Source organism: Lygodium microphyllum, chromosome 19, assembly GCF_053477565.2.
Source record: "Lygodium microphyllum isolate KBCC chromosome 19, Lygodium_microphyllum_v1.1.10, whole genome shotgun sequence".
Taxonomy (NCBI): Eukaryota; Viridiplantae; Streptophyta; class Polypodiopsida; order Schizaeales; family Lygodiaceae; genus Lygodium; species Lygodium microphyllum.
This window is the reverse complement of record NC_141153.1, coordinates 72,557,034-72,577,845: the sequence shown is the minus strand read 5'-3', so window position 1 is coordinate 72,577,845 and position 20,812 is coordinate 72,557,034. Positions and strand designations below refer to the sequence as shown.

The 20,812-nt window shown below is 41.6% G+C and overlaps 1 protein-coding gene across 1 annotated transcript in view; it reads right to left on the bottom strand.

The window, feature by feature from the left end:
- ABCD1 (peroxisomal ABC transporter 1) overlaps positions 1–20,349 on the bottom strand; it is a 36,477-nt gene extending 16,128 nt beyond the window's left edge. The window contains exons 1-18 of the mRNA XM_087700296.1: positions 19,967–20,349; positions 15,237–15,358; positions 14,930–15,048; positions 13,180–13,453; positions 12,794–13,018; positions 12,487–12,684; positions 11,915–12,369; positions 11,609–11,826; positions 11,284–11,522; positions 10,871–11,175; positions 10,680–10,779; positions 10,354–10,515; positions 10,146–10,245; positions 9,908–10,016; positions 9,725–9,815; positions 9,111–9,235; positions 8,358–8,507; positions 8,176–8,248 (exon numbers count right to left, since the gene is read on the bottom strand). Coding sequence (XP_087556422.1) covers positions 8,176–8,248; positions 8,358–8,507; positions 9,111–9,235; positions 9,725–9,815; positions 9,908–10,016; positions 10,146–10,245; positions 10,354–10,515; positions 10,680–10,779; positions 10,871–11,175; positions 11,284–11,522; positions 11,609–11,826; positions 11,915–12,369; positions 12,487–12,684; positions 12,794–13,018; positions 13,180–13,453; positions 14,930–14,991 — 2,886 coding nt within the window. The 5' untranslated portion in view covers positions 14,992–15,048; positions 15,237–15,358; positions 19,967–20,349. The remainder of the gene's footprint in view (positions 1–8,175; positions 8,249–8,357; positions 8,508–9,110; positions 9,236–9,724; positions 9,816–9,907; positions 10,017–10,145; positions 10,246–10,353; positions 10,516–10,679; positions 10,780–10,870; positions 11,176–11,283; positions 11,523–11,608; positions 11,827–11,914; positions 12,370–12,486; positions 12,685–12,793; positions 13,019–13,179; positions 13,454–14,929; positions 15,049–15,236; positions 15,359–19,966) is intronic.
- Positions 20,350–20,812: the final 463 nt, after the last annotated feature.

The window sequence follows — 20,812 nt, the reverse complement described above, 5'->3', positions numbered from 1 at the left end:
AAAACCAATGTTCAATGTTAATTGTCAATGCCGGGAGGAGTGGTAAATAATGCCAAAGCCTTTGTCCAATGCCGAAGAGTGGTTAAGCAAGCACAAGTGCTTGAAAATGGCCATAGCTGAAAAAACGTATTTGTATTTCTAGCCCTGAATATTGAGTTGAATACTTCTTGAAATAAGCTCAATGTAGGCTCAAGAATACCTGAGATAGCCCCAATACATCCTAAGAAGTCCTAGAGTAATGAGAGCTCAATATGAACCTCAAGAGGTGGAGCTATGGCTGCCAATCGTAAAACCCTACTGTAGGTAACTCGAATGAGAGCTAAAGCAATGCCGGATTGAGCTCGAGCTCATGGAGAAGAAGGCTCTGATACATTTTGAAGGGAGAAGCCCAAGTGGAAACACGAGCAAGTGGAAGTAAGAGAGGTGTGAATATAGGGGATGGAGCAAGAGAGCAAGAGGGAGAGACTCAAGATGTGGGAACTCCAACAGTCATGATGTGTGACCGGCCTTCCCTTTATTCAAATGTCACTGAAAGAATAAAAAATGAAGTGAGAGTGATGGGTGCCCGCCACCTGCAGTGTGTAGGTGTGGGTACTATCAATGCAATAATACAGGGGCGGCTAGGCACAAGCGCCTTTACCCCCAACAACTATTGCCTATTTATTTTGGTGATACAGCTGAAGCCTCACTAAATGAACAAAATGTTCAGCCAGCTGCTCCATTAAGTAATGCAAAAATTCACCCTATGGCTAATCTGAATATTCAGCAAGATGTCGAATTTGAGATTCATCGAGAGCATGTACATAATCACGATGCTAGGCAAATGCCTAGATGGTACTTGCAAACTATAAAAGATAGTCATTTGGATGCCCCCCTTGCTGGTCATACTAGAAGACAAACACACCTGCATGATCATGCTAATACAATGGAGTTTGTTATGGCAGCACACACACTTGATGCTGAGGAGCTTGACTATTTTGAGAATGCACAACAACGCTGTCAAAGAGTTTACTGTTCATAATATAAATCATGGGATTCTTATGAACACAGAAGAACTTCACTGGGAGTTATATGAGGAATTTGCATACAAAATTCAGACATTGTTATCCAATAACCAACTTAGTTACATAAGTTCTTTTGTATTTAGCATATAATTTTCAGTTATACCATGTAAATTGATGAAAAATAAGTCTATGGGAACCTACAACTTGGTCAACTGGAAGTAATTGACAGTTTGCAGGATAAATCACATTGATTCAGGTGCAAAAATATGGTTAGAACTCAAGAAAAATGCTAAAAGTTGTCAAAAGTCCACTAAGTTTACAGGGGACCTGAAGTAATAGACTTAAGTGACCAGCAAGTGACCTGGATAGGTCAAAAAGTGACCTGGGCCTGAGCAGGGAGCAGCCCGCATTTTTCGGCGCAAAATGCGGGCTGCACAGTCTGAGCACGACTGGAGAAAGCTGAAGCTATGGTGCATGCTTTGGAGCATGCAAACTAAAGATCAATAGGCCCAGAAGCTGAAGATGTAAACACGGTGAGAGCTCCACTTCTCTGCCCATTTGGTCTGACGAAAATGCATATTGAAACAGTCTATAAAAGGGGGAAATCTGAGAGAAAAGTATTCAGCCTGCTCTTATGCACCACTTCTCTCATTTTTTCTGCCTCATTCTTGGTCCAATGAAGCCCGACTTGTACCCAAGTACTTGAGTGACTTTGGGGCAAGCAAAGGGTGAGGATTTTGAAAGTATATGGGCTGTTATGGGCTGAAATAACCAGTAATAAACAGGGCAGCCCACTGTTATTGTCCATTTTTATGAGCAAACAAGAGATTTATGTGGTTGTAATAGAAGGAAATGACTTCTTTTCATCAGGAATTTGTTCATTAATGATTAGAGGAGCTTCTTCATGAGTTTATGCACTCATTTTGAGCTTGATTATGGGCTAGAATTTTCTGTTTTAAAACAGGGCTGAAGCTAAAATTATGCTTCTTCAATTCATTTCATGTATCATTGGCCCAAATCTTGAATGTATGTGAGTCTATCAACATAATACTTATTCCAAAGGGTTGAAATCCATCTATGTACTTGAAATAAAATCCATTAGAACTTGCATTTGATATTCATAATTGAATTGAGAATCTCAAAATATCCTTTATGATATGATGTATGTATCCAGAGGCATTTGATGTAATCAAGATAGAGTTATTTCTTCCGTTCATGTATGCTAAATACATAGAGAAAAAGCTTGAATTCTTCTTCCGTACCTAAATCATTTCTAAATCCCGAATCTTATTAAACCCCAATCTATTTTCCCTTCCTGAACTTTGAATCCTAAACTCCTCTTCTGCACTAAAGCCCCGGTGGTAGACCTTCAGCCCTTAACGCGAAGATAACGCGTACATTGGATGGCAGCAATGCACGTTGAATTTGATTCTATCATGAAGAATCAAACATGGGATTTAGTGACATTGTCTGTCGAAAAGAAAGCCATTGGTACTAAATAGGTCTATAAGCTAAAAAGAAAAGCGGATGGATCTATTGATAAGTACAAAGCTAGGCTTTGGCAAAAGACTATGCGCAAAAGAAGGGCATTGATTATCAGGAGACATTTGCTCCTACATCTTGTATGACTACCATTAGATGTATGGTTGCTTTGGCTGCCCATTATGGTTGGATTGTGCACCAGCTTAATATTAAAACTACAGTTTTACATGGGGAACTTCAAGGAGAAGTGTATGTATGGCAGCCCATTGGTTTTGCAATTGAAGGATCCGAACACTTTGTATGCAAGCTAAAAAAGGCTTTGTATGGTTTGAAGAAAGCTCCACAAGCTTGGTATGCAAAAATTGATGCCTGCTTACTCAGCCAAGGGTTCATTAATAGCCCATCAAAGTCTACTCTTTACGTATACAAAGAGGGGGGATTCTTGCTGGTCATGTGCCTTTATGTAGCTGATCTTCTGTTCACAAGGACACATGCTAATCAGATTTCAGCATTCAAAAAATTTTACAGCAAACTTTTGAAATATCAGATTTGGGGCCTTCGTATTACTATTTGATTATTCAGTTTATTCACGATGATAGAGGCATTGAATTGTCACAGTCCAGATGTATTGGTAAACTCCTTGAGAGGTTTGGCTTCCAGAATTGCAAGCCAATAGTACACTGATGGAGACTGGGCTCAAGCTATCTTTGCATAATAACAGTGATGTGTTTGACATTCATACATATGCTCCAGTAGTCGGATGTCTCATTTATTTATGCAACACAAGACCAGATATTCAATTTGCAGTTTTAGCCCTCAGTAGATATATGCATAGCCCACACATATCACATTGGCAAGCTGTGAAGTATGTTTTTCGCTACTTGCAAGGTACTACGACTCTTGGATTGCTTTATTTATGCCAAGGGGAGACCACTACAATTACATGCTTACAATGATTTGGATTGGGCTAGTGATTTTGATTCACGTCACTCTACAAGTGGAAACGGTTTCTTTATTGGCTCATCTTGCATTTCTTGGCTTAATAAAAAATAATTCATTGTTGCCACATCGTCTTGTGAAGCTGAATACAAGGCAGCTTTCACTACTACAATTGAATGTGTTCAGCTCAAATGTTTGTTGGCTGATCTTGATGTATCTATCACGGAGCCTACTCCTTTGTTTACTGATAGTCAGAAAGCCATTCCAGTGACACATAATCTAGTGTTTCATGCATGCATAAAACACATAGAGTTCCACTATCACTTTGTCAGAGAGAGGCTACATGCAAGATGTCAAAAGATGACATACCAGCGAGATAGTAGAGTTTGTAGAGAGGAACACGAAGTGAACTCGGCAAACATGGAGAAGAGAAGAGAAGAGAGAAGAAACTTTGATGAATGGAATGATGAAGATCTGAATCATGAAGTGAATGTGATACAAGGGAACAAGGGTGTTGTAGCATAAGGAAGATGATGAAGACAACTACGAACCACAAACCGCAATGTCCTCCTGAAGGGATTTGAGGGTAGTGGAGAGGCTGGAGAGAAGAGGTGACCGACTGAATGAATCAGCCGTAAGGAATGAATGAGAGAGGGGCCTATAAATAGGCATTGTCAGTCTAGGATGGCGGCCCTTTTTAGGGCTACAAATCCTAAACGCAAAGCGCAGAAATGCAAAAAATGCAAATTGCGAGTAAAGGGTAAAGGGTTTCTCAACATCCCCTCTCAAACCCAAAAAGGCAAAGAAGAGAAAAGTGAGGTGGAGATGCAATGCTACATGCTAAAGAATGCTCATGCAGCAGGTGCCACTTGGACAGTGTCCCTTGTGGGAAAATTGTTTACTTGCCCAAGAGCCCTAGTACAAAGATGATGAAAACATGCAATGCATAGGAGGAATGTCAGACTTTGTGTGGTACCAAGAACCATAAGGAACATGCCCATACTTGATCTCGAGAGGTGGCTCCATGTTGACGAATTGACCAAGGCAAGAAGAGAAGAGGAGAAAGAAGATGTAGAGGATCCCTAAGATCCAAGATTTCCACCGGAAAGGGAACCTGCAATAAAGAACAATAGACAGAGTGAACTAGAGAATCCGAAACTCAACCTCGGGAGAGAAGCCACTAGCTCCGTGCATCCATGCTAGAAGATATATGAAGGCCTCGTCACCAAGTCACAACTGAACCTCCAAGGTTTCGATCTAGGTGGTACCTGAAGATCCTGGGTATCAGTAGAAGAGATGACTGGTCAAAGACAGCCACCCCAAGAAAGTAGAGGATGGGTGAAGAACTTCATGTGGAGAAGGTTCCCCCTCTAAGGTGGGAGGTGGAGGGGCCCCCGTTGAAGTCGAAGAAGAAGTAGATGCCCCCTCTGAGGGCAAAGAAATAGCAACCCCCTCTAAAGTAGATAGAGAATCCAAAAACTTATGGATCACGGACTTTGAAATTTCTGATGATGAAGGAAGTGCCGCCGGCCGTGCCGAAGAAGGTATTTGGGGTGCCAAAGAGCTCCCAGAGGTAGCCTCTCGAACTTAGTAGTCGAGGGTGGGGAAGAGTGGGGCTCAGAATAAGCAAGAGGTGGGAAACAGTCGTTGTCTCTCAGTGGAGCAGACTAGGTAGCCAAAGAAGAGGAAGAAGTAGAGCAGCCACCGTCTCTCCAAGGAGCGGATGGATGAGGAGACAGTATCAAGCAATCACTGTCTCTCGATGGAGCGGACTGCAAATCCGTAGGTTATGGAAGTCATTGTATCTGAAAATAAGTGGGAGAAGACTGCCGTTAGCATTGCAACGATCTCCAGGAGGTCGTAGCGCCAATCGATCCTCCATGTGCTCAAAAGAACTTAGTGCACATCGGATGCGTCTTATTGCCTTGAGCATAGTACTCTGATAGCCAATGCAGAAAGATCTCTGTGGCCCAAAAAGGAGAGGTGGCACAGAAAGTGCCTAGTGGAAGATGCATATACTCTGGGGGGGTGGGGAGCAAAGGTCGAAGTCGGCAAGCATCAGTGGTGTGTCCGGTGATGCCACAGTAGGAGCACCCAGTAGTCTAGTCATATGTTGGTAAAGAAGCCATGGATACCAGTGTGTCTTGCTGAAGAAGGAAGAGTTTAGCCACCGTGAACCACAAACCGCAATGTCCTCCTCCTCAAGGGGTGTGAGGGCAGTGTAAAGCACAAACCGCAATGTCCGCCTCAAGGGATGGGAGGGCAGTGGAAGGGTTGGAAGTGAGCTGCCAGTGGGAGGAGGATGCAACCAGTAATAAGAAGTTGCAAACAATAGAAAAACGCAGGTGAGGAGAGAGAAGTACTAAAAATGTAAGCTGCAGGAGAGAGAAAGACTAAAAACACACGAAAAAACAACAGCAGCAATCAATATGCTGAAATCAGCTCCAAACAGTGTGTGGTAGGCTGGAAACAGGCGCCAAACTATTGTAGACAGCAATGGCCAGCTTGGACCGCGATGTCCGAGGTGTGGGCAGCAAGCTGAAATACCTGAAATCTGCAAAAATGAGATTGTTTTCTGAATGGAGAGTGATCAGCAATAGTCGGTTTGCTGTAAACAAATGCAAACTACGGGTGGAAGGCTGGAAATAGGCACCAAACTGTAGATGAGAGCAAGGGATAGCTGAGATTGCGATGTCCTCTACGAAAGGAGTGTGGGCAGCAAGCTCAAAACACCTGAAACCTGCGAAAAAGAGATTTTGATACAGCGGAAGAAGAAGAGAAGTGGATTCACTGGAGTGGATAATCTTTGCCGCTGTTTGGGCAGATCTAGCTCTAATACCATGTCAAAAGATGGCGTACCAGTGAGACAATAGGGTTTGCCGGGAGAAACATGGAGAAGAGAAGAGAAGAGAGAAGAAACTCTGATGAATGGAATGATGAAGATCTGAATCATGGAGTGAATGTGATACAAGGGAACAAGGGTGCCGTAGCACAAGGAAGATGATGAAGACAGCAACGAACCACGAACCGCAATGTCCTCTTGAAGGGGTGTGAGGGTAGTGGAGAGGCTGGAGAGAAAAGGTGACAGACTGAATGAATCAACCATAAGGAATGAATGAGAGAGTGGCCTATGAATAGGCACGGTCAGTCTAGGATGGTGCCCCTTTTTGGGGCTGCAAACCCTAAACACAAAATGCAAAAACCCAAAAACGCAAACTGCGGGTAAAGGGTGAAGAGTTTCTCAACACAAGAGATATCAGCCTTGTCTGTTGTCCTACCGACAGCAATGTGGTAGACATCTTTACCAAAGCTCTTCCTTGCGACAAATTGGAAGCATTTCGCAATGCTTTAAATTTGATCTCCTTTGGTGGATGATCCTTGTATCTTGATCACTTTTCACTCCAGGGAGGTTTGTTGGGTTTTACTCACGCCTACGCTCACAAGGGAGTGTTGATGATCTGCAGTAGGACACTCAGGCACTTTTTACCCTCTATACGAGAGGTTTTTTCCCCCAATCACATTATTATCTGTTTTGTGTGTTTACGTCACACAGTTTGACCACCTACTATACTTTACACCTTTCGGGTGTGAACGAACGCACCTTAACAACCCTAAGGTCTAAGGGTTGTACTTTGTACTTTCACAAACACACTTGGAAATTGCATCATGAGTCATGCATGTGTCTTCACACACACACACTCTCTCTCTCTCTCTCTCTCTCTCTCTCTCTCTCTCTCTCTCTCTCTCTACTGTGTGCTTCCAGCTGAGAGCTGCCATCTCGAGTCTTACAATGAATTGTCAACCTGGTATGGCTGAGACTGATCTTAAATGCCTATTTCCTGATAAAACAAAGCCATTGATCATGAGATTTTAATGCATCAAACTACAGATCCGTACATTGGGGATGAGAAATCCTGATGCAGAAAATCCTGGACAATGGAAGGACAGGTTTGTTGGCAAAAATGAAGCACAACTGTCTTGAGAACAGAACAGGATTCTCTAGATCATGGCAATAGTGAAAAATAGTGTTGCCCTAGGCTAGTGTTAAAGCTTTGCTTGGTGTGGAGGAACGCAGGAGATTGCTGTTGAAACAATGGCTAGTTCAGTTCAGGGACAATGATTTAATCCTGAATTCTTCTTTCCAACTTTTGTGTTCAGCCTTTCAGCTTTTTAGGCACTGTTAATGCTCCATGTGTGCATGCCAACTCTGCAGTATTCCTAATCCACCCAAGTTAGGGTGGCAGTGGAGATGCCCAACACGCTAAGTCAACCAAATGAAGCGGAACATACAGTGATCAAGCCATGTCAAACGGAAATCTGTCTACAATCTCAGCCTAAGCCAGACATCTCATTACTTGCAACATCATTTAAAAGAAGGTCCACAAAAGTGGATGCTTATATCAAGCCTCACTTAGGCTCCATTGGTTCCTATATGGTTACATCAAACTTTGGTCATAACATCCTAACTCCTTGAACATACAGGCTTCATTGGTTTCTATATGGCTAGATCAAACTTGATCGTAACCTCATAACTCCACGTGATGTTAACACCACTTTTGGCCTAATAGTGTTTTTTCTAGCTTCTAAAACAACTTTACTGTTGCTCCAATGAAAAACACCATAAAACTAACCAAATAGAAGTGAGTGGCTTAGTTCCTAGGCTGTAAATAAAAGGAGTATTGATCTTAATATCCAAGATTCAGAATTCATTGTATGGCTTCATAACAAGGTAATAATGGAGAAAACATACTGCTTGTTCACGTAAACCACCTCCAAAGAAGGCAACCGATTCTGCATGGGTATGCAATCTGAAGTGCATGTACCTGGAACAATATTTAACACCTTAGAAAGTCTAGAATAACCAAACAATAAAAGTTTATTGTCAAATACTCCAACGTTCATTTTACAATAGTTGGAGGCTGCAAGCAGCACCTAAATAACCCTTCCAGTTGCTGTTCTTGGCTTGTGAGAGCTCCAAAATTTGGTGTGATTGAGCGCAAAAACCCCAACCCAAGAAGCATGTATGCATACAAAATTGCAACACCCCTCTTTCCTGTAAGCATCTTCATGCGCCAGGTAAACCTGCAAAAACGACGACCTACTGTAACCCAACTGGAGCACATAGCTGTGTTCACCAATTCTCTGTGTACTAAACTCAGGAATACATACTTCACCGTAATAGAGTAAACCCAAGATAACTTTGCTAAAAACTTCACAATAGATGCCAGCACTCTATTTGTGACAGACAGTAGATGCACTATTCAGTTGAATGTCCTGGGAAAGAGAGGACCTAGACCAAGCATGCAATTTCCTCCACAACATCACGGAAATCTGTGCATGTTCACAGCTAGATCAACATCCCAAAGCTTTCTGACTGAGAAGCGCAAGTATTTTTGATGACCCAGTTGGAAACATGCGATCAATCACCGGCTCTAACAAAAACCTACTAGAATCCAATCCTTCTCCACATGGAGTGGCTCAAGGATGCATCTCCGTAGTAAACCATGGATGCATCTAAAGATGCATCTCCATAGTAAAACACATGGTTTGGAGGACTGACCATGCTATGAACAATCTCCAATGTTGAAGCTATTTTTGCATATTTATGTCTAATGCACAAATGTCCCTGTATAGAAAGACAGATAATCAACATAAACAAAAGTGGCTTTATAATGGAACCCCTACCATAAAATATCTACCAGAGGTTTCACCATCCCTGTTACAAGACCTGACAAATCAAGACCTAGCTTCTCTACATCTTGAGTAATCCTCTGGTCTGCATCCATTCTCGTCTCTGATAAATGAAATACCTGAAAAAAATACATAAAGAATTTTAATTTTAATTTTTTAGTTTTTAGTGAACATCCACAATAATTCAGGTATACATGAAGAGAAATGTGCATGCATGAGCACATGTTAATTGAATCAATAAGCAGTCAAACAGCATTAAAACCTCCAAATAAAGCACTCAAGCACCATCTAAACCAGATGAACTGACCGAGGGAGTATTATTGAAAAAGAGAGAACCCATAGAATGAACACCAACACAAGGTTCCATCAGATATCCAAAACAAAAAATACCCAACACCAAAACTGCCTGCGCTATCTACCAGCTCAGTCCAGCACGCATAATCCTACCGGCTCTATTCAGCTAGGCTCACACCCATTTCTTTTCCACATTCCCCGTCCTAGTACTCATACTGATCAAAATTATTAAATGGCTTCCTGAAAGCAAGTTTTTGAAAGCTTTTGCACAACCATGTAGCAAGCAAATAGAAGTACGACACATGAAGCCATACTTTATAAAAAGCATTGTTTCTGAAATACAGCCTTGATAAATTCTGTGTCATTCTTCTACGCCATCCCAGAGCTAACATTGCTGTCAAGTACCTGTTTGCAGAACCAAAACAGCTTGATTACAAGGAAGCTGACCACTTAGTTTACTGAGGAAACTGAAAAAATCAAATGTCCTAAATACAGACCTAATGGAGGGAGCAACAACTGCTGAGGCTGCACTTTGAAGGACACTGATACCAGTCAGGCGAATGAAAGCACCCTTATCCTGTTCAAGCACGTACTTCACACTTGTCCCTGACCACAGACACAAGAGGCCTACATGTAAGAGGAGTAACAACAGAAGCATACATAGTATAATTTAATCCAATGTACAACAGTTTGCGTTTCCATAACATTGACTTTTCATCAGGCAGTGAACCCCACCATTAAGGTGCGCAATCCTGTCAGAGATCCATGTACGTGCGGCTACAAGCAGGGCAACAGCTAGTAACTGCCCACCATGCTTACCATATAGGCTTGGCACCTTAAAAGACATACAAATCACTTATCAGACTTAAATAAGTTGATGCCAATATAGCTATTACTAGCATTAACCTCAAAATAATAGTGGACAGACAGCTACTAAGCATACCAGTACTTTTGTTAAGGCAGCAACTCTGACAGCCATACTCTGAGGGTCACTTCTTAACCTCGGAACCTTTGCAATAGGTGCAGATAAATCAGGTGGTGGGGACCTTGCAACAATGGCTTCAATATAGGATTCTCCTGCTTCAGATGCTTGATAAGGATCATCCTAAAGAAGGAACAAGTCATCTTATAGTTCAGAATATGTTCAATCTGACATTAGAATAGACACTCTTGGAACCTTCATGTAACCTGGCCCCACTTCAAAGTGACAGCTTTAAAAAAGACAAGATACTGACATTATTGAAACTGCATTCCCCAAGAACAATATACCTCTTTTGCAGAATGAAAAGCTTTTTGCACGGTCAGTGCATCACTCTGGCGTGAAGAAAATGTTTGTTCTTTTTCAGTTTCCTCAACTGGAATCCCAGTCCTAAGACAAAAGTTTCTTTGTCAAAACCCACCAGGCAAAGCATTAATGAGTTAAAACATATAGCACACACAAGCCAATAATAGATCTATACCCTTTGTAGTGCAAGGTCGCAGAGCCTTCCCCATCCAAAGAAAGTACCACATCATGAAATGCAACAAGAGCAGGTCTGTGAGATATAGTAATGCAGGAAGTTCCCATTGCCCGCACTTTGGCACAGAAACGCTCTTCCATGTCAGTGGTCACAGCACTAGTGCACTCGTCCAATATGGCAAATGCCGGCTTATGATAAAACAGCCTAGCCATTCCTAACCTTTGCTGCTCCCCAAGTGATAACTCATCACCCCAATTGACTTCCGTTTCCATAGGATAACGATCTAAAAGATATTCAAGATCTACCTGCACATGCATAAGCAGCAAGAGTCATCAGGGCAGTCAACATGGTATGATCTATCAGCAAAAAATTTGACAAATCTAACTTGCAAGCACAAAAAGATGAATACACACATTTCTAAGCAACTCTCTCATGCCATCTTCAGTAAGTGGCTCTGTTTCTTCAGCAGCTGTTAAAGGATAGATAAGTTGGTCACGTAAGGTTCCCACTGCAGTATAAGGACGTTGAGGAACATAGAATATTTCCTTGTTCAGAGATGATCCAACTCCTGGTTTTGCAATGCACCCAGCAACGAGTGGCCAAAGGCCTCCGAGAACTCGGAACAAGGAACTCTTCCCGCTCCCATTTGGACCTAAAATACATGAATAACAGCCAAAAATGAACCATGAAAACCTGGGCCATCATGTTGAAATCCAAACAGTTTGAACTGCAGATCACCTGTAATCAGCAGATTTGATCCAGGTTCCACCTTGAGAGTCAAGTTCTCAACCAATGTATTCCCAGTAGGAGTCACTACCTTCACCCCCTTAAATTCAATGTGGTTTGCCTCAACAAAAAAGCCCCCGTTATCTTTGTTTTGCATTGCACAGCTATCCCCAGCTTTTCGCAACTCTCTAGAAACTAACATCAGCTCTCTAATGCGATCTGCATAGCCACTGCACAGCCTATACGAGTAAGCAAAAGTACTTCTCAAAACAGACAACCAATTGATACACAGAGAAGTGAAAGTCCAGAACAGCAAACCTGATCCTGTGCAGTTTGCGTGAATTGAAAGCAAAAGTACCAAGTGCTTGGAATAAGGCTATGATAACACTGGTATGATAACGCATATTGCTCAACATTTGTGCACGCCCTGATACGGAATGGTCTGGCTTAAGACTTCCAGAGAAAAAAGGTTCAATGATTAAAACCACTCCCACTGTAGCTCCCAAGTACTTTAGTGTGAAATCTTGAATCATTCCAAACCACCACTGTGTGTGTATCACTCTACTCAAATGTTTGACCAGGGCTCTGAATCGATTCTCAACAAGTGAGGATTCTCTATCTTGTCCTCCATAAAATGCTATGCTCTCTGAATGTGTCCGGAGTCTTGCATGAATTTGTTTGTACTCTCCTTCAAGCTGCTGCTCCTTGGACATCAACTTTCCAAAAGGAGGAGAAAGAGAACCAGTAACAAAACCCGCACCAAAAACATATGCCTAAAAACAAACATGCAGAAAATTTAGAACAATTAGAATCACAAACCAGACATTCTCTGGATCATAAAGATGCATACACATAAAGCAAAGGGAAAGAAATCTCTCTAGTTGTAGTACCAGTATCCAGAGTGCATATTTGGGACTGGCATAGGAGCAAAGACGCCATGTATAAAGAATTCCATCAAAAAACGCTGCCATATTATCTTGAATAACCTCACTTAGCTCAGATGAGAACCTTGGTATATCACTTGCAATACGCTGCTCTGGGTTGCTAATTCGTCTATCCACATGGGACAGCTTGTAGAAAGTCATGTTCTGCATTATGACTTGTCTCAATAAACAAATTTCCATGATGTAGATTTTTCCTTATATAAGCAAAAAAAAAAATCCAATCTTAGACCCTGAAAGGAGTGGGATCATGCACCTGAAAATAATCAGAATGAACTCGATCAGTCAAGATCTTTCGAAACTGCAAGCTTAGGGTCCCCACAAGAAATTTTGTTGTTGAAAATAAGGCTGATTGAGCTAGACAAAGAATCAAATTCTCCACTATAAGGCGAATAAAAAGTGGGGCACGTCTCAAGAATGCAGCTCTGAAAAGGAAACCTTGAACTCTTGCTAATCTATTACTTAATGCTGTTCTCAGAACCTGCAGAAAAGAGCATCGGAAGTGAGAACTCAAGCAGTTAGTGAAATGGCTAAGAATGTAGAAACATCTGATGATGAAGGCATTTTTATACACAGCATGCACACTGAAGCACACGATCCATAATGGTCCCTGGGGTGCATCATGAGTGGGATAAACCATACCGTTATAGCAGCCATAGATAACAATGTCTTCATCCCCCTGCTACCCAGCTGGGCAATCAGAATACGAGCCAGTGCATTAACTGATTTCAATCCACTTTTTCTTTGTGCTTGCCCACCAGCACCTTTGATGCCCTTTGACTTCTCTGAAGTTTTCCCATTCTCAGCATTAGAAGAAGATGATGGAGCTACCTGCCTTCTTCTATTTACAGATGAGTGTACATATGCAAGGCCATTCCCAGCAACCAGAACAGCCGCTGCCATCATCAGGGCCCTCCTGTTGCCAACAAAGGCATTAGATTCCCTTAATTACCAAAAAAAAAAAAGAAACACCATTACATAAATTAAAAGTGGTAACACCAAGCATGTGATATCCAAAGAAAAGATGTCACAACAACAAACAATAGAAACTTTATATCCTCTTTCCGATACTCTTATACAAAAAGCAGATCACGCCAGTGGGCACCATCACTAAAGTAAGACTTTTGATCAACCAGATGCACCAATCCCCTATAAATTCTGTGCAACCCGGCCAATCTTCATCTTTTCATCATTATGGCTCCTCCATTGCTCTCCCTTGCTCCTTGGAAGTTGAATCCAAAGTCCTACAAATCCAAGGTGACTTGCTAACCAGGTGCATACTCTAGCTGTGAGGCATGTCCACGGAAGCCTAGTACCTACCAATTTTGTAATCAACTCCTAAAGTGAAAGATATCTCCCATGGTTACTTTGATAGACAATGAGGCATCTGCATTCAGCCATCTTCAAACCTCCCTTATTTCCTGTGGTGTGCATAAACAGAGAACAAATGTGCCGTAGGGTATCAGCAGAATGAGTGCATCGGAAATTACTCACCAAAGAGCTGCTCAATAAAAAGATGGCAAGGACAGTTTATCCAGCCAGAAGTATGACACTGACCAAAGATAATTGCAAATCCCCAAAAAGACATGAAGAAAGTTAACCTCCACAAAGATTTCTCAGGAAACCCAAATTGCCCATGTCATCAAGGAAAGAATTGGCGATCAAGAAAAAGATTTCAAGGAGGTTCTTTTTCTGAAAAATATAATCCTTCCATTAGTTAAGGTGATAGAACTGGGTTTGAACTGTAAGAAATACACGTTAAATGGAATGAATAGTGGCATTGGAACGGGGATGTGAACTACTTTGGCGAACAACAACCGGCCAGATGGGAGCATGAAAACAGAGAAAACACAAGTTGGAACAATTTATATATTCACCTGCTATCTTACAGCATCACTTCTATCTATTCCATTTCTGACTCTCTGTCTATTCCATTTCTGACTCTCTGTAGTCCACATTTTTTTCTACACCAAAATAAATGGATAGTACCATGCATTTGTTGCTGTTTAAAGTGATAGCTTAGTGGTCAAGGCTTGAAGATTGTAAATTCAACTCTATCTAGTGGCATAGATAGGGACCACCCCTTCCTTAAGAGCTGTTCACATATGATTCTTGTGGTGTTAGTAGAAGCTATATACTAGAGATTCTGAATTGCAACCTCTCTATGTTGCAGGCTTTGAATCCCATGCAACATCGCATATTATCATGAAGAAATGTCAGAGATTAGCTGCATGAATGATGTGAGACCTGATGCTTTCAGCTCTGTGCTTGAAAATAAACTTCCATCTATTGGCTGATATGATAATGGTCGGAAGACCCCCATAATGTTTTGACAATACCAAAGGAACATATTCTGAAGAAAGTACCAACTTGTTGAATAGTGTCAATTTACCTTTTGCGAGTGGACAGAAGCCCACCCGGCTGAAACACTTTTGAAAGCTGAGCAGACGCCATGCCTATGTCCTTGCAAAAAATCCAACCTTGGTCTCAGTGAACTTGCTTTACTGGGCCCTGTCACAGATGCAAAATATGTGCATTCCAGAAGTTCTCATTACCTTGCAGTTTTTCAAAAAGTGTGATAAATGGCAAAATGTCTTCCTACAGTGAAGTGTTAATATTCAAAGTTGTGCTCAAATAACGATACTTGTAAATAAAGTGGAACGAGCTGGTGGGATAGATAATGTTTGGTGAGGAGGTACCGTTAAAATGTGAACATAAATGTCTTTTCTACGTTAAAAGGAAAGCATGTCAAAGCCTTAATAGGCTGAATGCGCCAGTGTAATAATACTTGCATGTAATGCTTGTAAATTGCTTCAACAACCTGCAGCAACATCAAACAAAATAGTTATTATACGTGTCCTATCCTTCCACACTCCAGTTTCTCCCTGCCTCTGCTCCCTCCAAATCCACTCTCTATACTAAAGGTCATTGCCATGGACTCACCCAAGGATAGGGTGCTTAAGTCACAGCAATCCAGCATAGAGGTAGAACCATTGAAAAGCATGTGTAATTGGTCTACCACGGTGTTAGATTAGCCATTCAGCAACATGTACATCAATTATCCAGTTTTTACCCTTGATTGTGAGATAAGAACAAGCTACATGTGTGTTATCCCCAGACTGGAAACATTTTCCTTCTTGGATGTACTCGTGCATCTGCTAAGGAGTAAGTTGTTCACTGTTCTTCAGCAACTCTTCCTAATGATCCAAAGGAAGCTAGTTTACTTAAGACTCCTCTGTCCTTGCCTGCTGCTTCTCTGTCTCTAACTCAGAATTAAGGGCAGAATCCATACACTCCTTCACAAGTGGCTTGGTTGGTGTCACTATGACAAATAAAGTTATCAGTACCAAGCCAAGCATATCCATCCTTGCTTTTTGTAAAAGCTCTGGCCTAGAGGATTAAACTTCTAGAGATGCCAAAAAAGCTCAAAAGAATCACTTCGTATTGTCGATTTGAAAAACTTAACGATTGCCATCCTTTGTCTAGTTGCTGAATCCTCCTTTTGCTCTCATGGAAGAAACTGCAACAGGTCTTTCATAAACTAGCTAGATGCAGCCATCTCAGAGATAAATATGGCCCCATGAACTGCCTCTGCAAAAGAAGAGTCCAGCCACTACACCACAGAGGTTGCATGACAGGTTTTTAAATTTTTAAGTCAAACTAAAGAAAGGACATACATGTGAACAGTGTGGACACAGGAACAAGGTACTAAGGTACATGAGGCCCATCTCCTTCATTGGCAAAACACAACTATATCCCTCTATGGTCTCTAAATGAGGCTGCTTAGGAGCTCTCTGCAGAGGTATATTCAGCATATCTGTCTACTGTTTGTTGGGTCCAGCTCCATTTTTGGGGACCTTTCTAGGTATTTTCCTGATGCTCTTTGGACCCTGTTTTTCAGCCACTAGTTATTTTTCTGGGCGAACTGATCAGTTTTCTCATCAGCCAGTATCCAGGTTGGACCAGTTCAGCATTTTCGCCCTATTTGTTGGACTCTGGTTATACTGTTTAATAGTTCTCATTTTTGTCGTGAATCTTCCTCCTGCCCCCACTCTGTTTGTGTTCATCTTTTACTACTGTGTACTATTCTATGTGACAAGTCTCCATTCCCATTATGGTATCAAAGCACAAACCCTATCCTTGCCATTGCAGCTCATCCAAAAGGTAGAGCTTCACTATTGGGGGGAGTGCTCACCCAACTGATCGTGTTTGCAATTTTACATGTGGAGCAACCTTCGGCAATTCCCAAGACTTCAGGGCCTGTTCATGGTGGCAATAAACTGCTGCATTTTTGCTGTCTGGGAGCACTATTATAACTTAGTTCACTGATCAAGGTGTGACAACCACTCTAGCACGTTTAAGCATATGCACACAGTTTTAAAAAAAAGTGTTTTCTGCAGCAACCTGCAGGTGGCTCACTTTAACCTGCGTTTTGCAGTGCCTTCTCTCTCTCTCTCTCTCTCTCTCTCTCTCTCTCTCTCACCTGTGCCATCCATTTCTCCCTAAGAACTCCCTCATCTGAAGGGGACATTTTGCTTTGAAAGGACAAACCTTTTGAATAGATTTGTTTCCAAGTAGCTATGACACATGGCTCCCCCATTCATCCTGGTCATCAACTCTATCTTCAAATCTGTCGAGCATCGCCTAAAGATGCATCAATACTAACATCCTGGATGTAACAGGGTATAGATGCATGATCATGTCTTGCCTGAGCCTTATCATTGATAAAAGAGCTCTATTCATTTTTAGAAGTATGCCTCTTTTGGGTCAGCTAGTTTGGCCGTCCATGTGTTCTATATGCAACCATAGCCCCATTATTCACTGCCCATTTCAGGCTCTTGATTCGTTTCCCTCCCTCATCAGTGGCAAGTGCCCTCATATGGCCATTGTATCTTCAAATTTGTATCAAGATTCCATACAGATTCATTCATTGCTATGCAAAAGGAGTTTTTTAATGTTTATTTTGTGTAGTCATCTCTTAGTCTGTGAACCCTATCAGATTGGGAATATTAGGAGCTCTGTCAACTCTTACAGATCAGGAAATTATCTTTGGCCGGCCACTTTGGCCCTTCATATGTTCTTGTGTCTCATGTGTATCATATGACTAAATGGGCAACACTAGCCCCATTTTTTTTCACCATTTTGAACTCTCTCTCTGTCTCTCTGTCTCTCTCTCTCTCTCTCTCTAACTTGAGATCAACTTCCTCTATTTAAAAGTTTTTGGTCCAAGTACAATTAGACTAAAAAGGTCACATTTTGAGTATAATTTCAATAGTATAAAACCTTTTTAAATCTTTGATAAATCCTTCTTTTTCCACAACCCCATCCCTCTTGGGCAAGCCCCCTTTAATCAATGCTCTCATCCATACAAGGATTTCATCTCATAACTCAGCAATACAGACTCATTACGGCATTTACAGCTATCTGAAGCTTTCCAATCACACATGCTTCAATATGAGTGAATTACCTTCAGCACAATCAACCTACATCCACAAATAGATCAAATAAATGTCAAATGAATAAGAACACAGAATTCAGACTCTAGACAGCTCACGGAAGATATCTCTAGCAAACAATCAGCCTAGAAGGGCTTGAGATGGAACCAAAAAGGCTGGAAATGGAGCAAAATAACCTTGCCTTGAATAACAAAGCTTGGACAACCTCCAAACAACCTTTGGAAAAGAATTATGGCGAAGTGCTGTAGCAGAATGTTTGAAACTGCGAACAAACTAGCCCACCTTGTCCAAAAGCAAATAGGATGGATTTGCAACATCAAAAACAACGCTCTAAACAGCCTCTTCTAGCAAAAACCATGCCCAATATTACTACACAACATCAAAATACTGCTGCACAAGTCATGGCTGGCGAAGGAATAGCAATGTAGAGATCCCCTGATAATTGTTATGGTAGTAGATGATCTCATCCATAGAAGGAGAAGCCATAGACAGCCTCACCTTGATCAGATGAAGGCTGGGAAAACAACAAAAACAGTGACATCCCTACTCTTGGATGGATGGTAGCTTCCTTATAGATCTGTGTTTCAACCCCTATGTTTTGCTGTAGTCTTCAACTTGAGAAAATACTTACAAGACTCAGCCAACTATCACACCTGCAAAACTGGTTTTGTCCAAATATGATATTTCAATGCATGTGATAACCCCTCACCGAACAGCTTCCACTAGCCTTTTGCAAGGTCTCAAAAAGAATAGTAAGCATGCTGAAGCACCTTCAAAACAATCAAGCTAAAGCGACTTCAAAACAATCAAGACCAAGAAACAAGGTTTATAAGGGTATACAATACACCTTCCTATGGCCACTCCATTGAGCCACCTTGCCCAATAATTGAGAGAACTGCAGCCATAAAGGTTCATGTGAACAAACTCTAAAGAGGAAGTGGCTCTGTGGAATCTAGATGGCCTCCTAAGAAAAAGATTCATGACAGCAGTTGCCCCATAAGCAATTAGGGCAATGAGCCAAACCTTGCACCATACAGCTTCTGCTAGCCTCCGTGCATGCTAAAGCACCTTCGAAAAAGGTCAAGACTATGGAACTAGGTTACAAGGCTTTACAATGCACCTGTCCACAACCACTCTAATGTGGCTTGCTAGACCCTAGTTTGCGTGTCTCACTTCCTCCTTGTTGAAGGTAAATTTTGTATTTAGACAAAGTATCATCATATACAAATAAAACATCAAAACAAGATTTGGAAACATGAAGAACCTCCAACATGGACCTGCAACACACTCAACCTAGGAGTGATATGAAGCCAATGCCATGAACTAGAACCCAAAACTTGTTATCATTGGTAACCAAGCTCTTTCCCAGCTCTTTTTTGTTTCCTTGCAGGAGAGTAAGAAAAAACAAGTTGATGTGTGGGTGTAAGTGTTGGGAAGGATATTTATCTATTGCAAAGCTTGTGTCCAACAATGAGTTTTGACATGAAACCTCAGTCTCTGGGGGCAGCATCCCAACTATGCAATCTCCCCTCGATCAAAACCTTTCATTACTCGACATCATCACACACCTTTGTGTGCTCCCTCGTTTCAATTGTAGACAGAAGTGCCTTTCCCTCAAATTGTCTTTGTTTTTGCATCGTTTTATTGATAGCTCACCAACAGCTCAAGATCTACTTGCCTCTCAATCTTCAGGAATCTATTATTGATGACTTAGCTTTTTTTTTTTAAAGAAAAAACTCACAAGGAGGGGAACCATCATACATAAACTTCAGTTTTTATGCTGTTCCACACAATTACCAGCACCTTGCGTTTGCTCTATAACAACGCACATGTTAAATTAAGAGGCAAGAGAAGCCAAACTGACAAGACAATGCTAAGGAATCCACTTCAATCAACTGATCATACAAGATCCTGCCTTCGTCTGTGTGTGAGGGCGTGGGCATCCGTGAGAGAGAGAGAGAGAGAGCTCTTACCTGCGGCAACTGATACAGCCAGTGAGGGAGACAATTCTCATCCAAAAGACTTCCTTCTACAGCAGATCAATCGGGATCAAGGCGAACGTGTTTGTACAGTGAAATCGATCCATTATGGAAGGCGCGCTGAAGCAGGGGACTGCTCTTTTTCTCTCTCTCGGAATGGAGAATTGTAGAGAATCTCTAATGGCAGAGAGGAAAGGAAAATATCTGAGAATGTGTGCATATATCTGTGTGTGTGTGTGTGTGTGTGTGTGTGACAGAGAGAGACACTGTTCTCTCCCCGGCTTGGCCGACCAGGCTGCTAGCTGCTTCTTCAGGCCCCGTGAATTTTTCTAAAAGAACGTTCAATTATAGCTGAATTTAGCTTTGTGTTTTCCAAAATCACAGCCGACTTGTTTTCTCTCTCGCTCTCTCTCGTAATTTTCGGTATTTTTGGCTTGCGTTTTTTAACATTTATAACAAAACGTGACAATTATTTTAGCAGGAGATTAGGCATGATTAACGATCATTATTAATGTTAATCGTTTGTTTGTTGTATCTCCTTCCTCTTTCTTTCTCTCTTGGGTTTCTCACCCCAAATACATAGACTCCAGCCTTGCTCCTGAGAGAGGCCGGACTAAGAAGCCTAGCATCCTTACAAAACCATCGTGATAATATTAAAAGTTTCCATACATAAGTTCTTTCCTCAGTCGAGTCTCGTCCCTAGATGATAGCCTCACAACAATCAGTTGGGTCACATTAGGTGCTTTCATAGTTTTGGCCTTTCCAACAATAGTTAGTTAGGTCACATGGAACACTCGACCAATTGGTGGCAAGCTTTTTGCCTCCAGCAATACATGCACT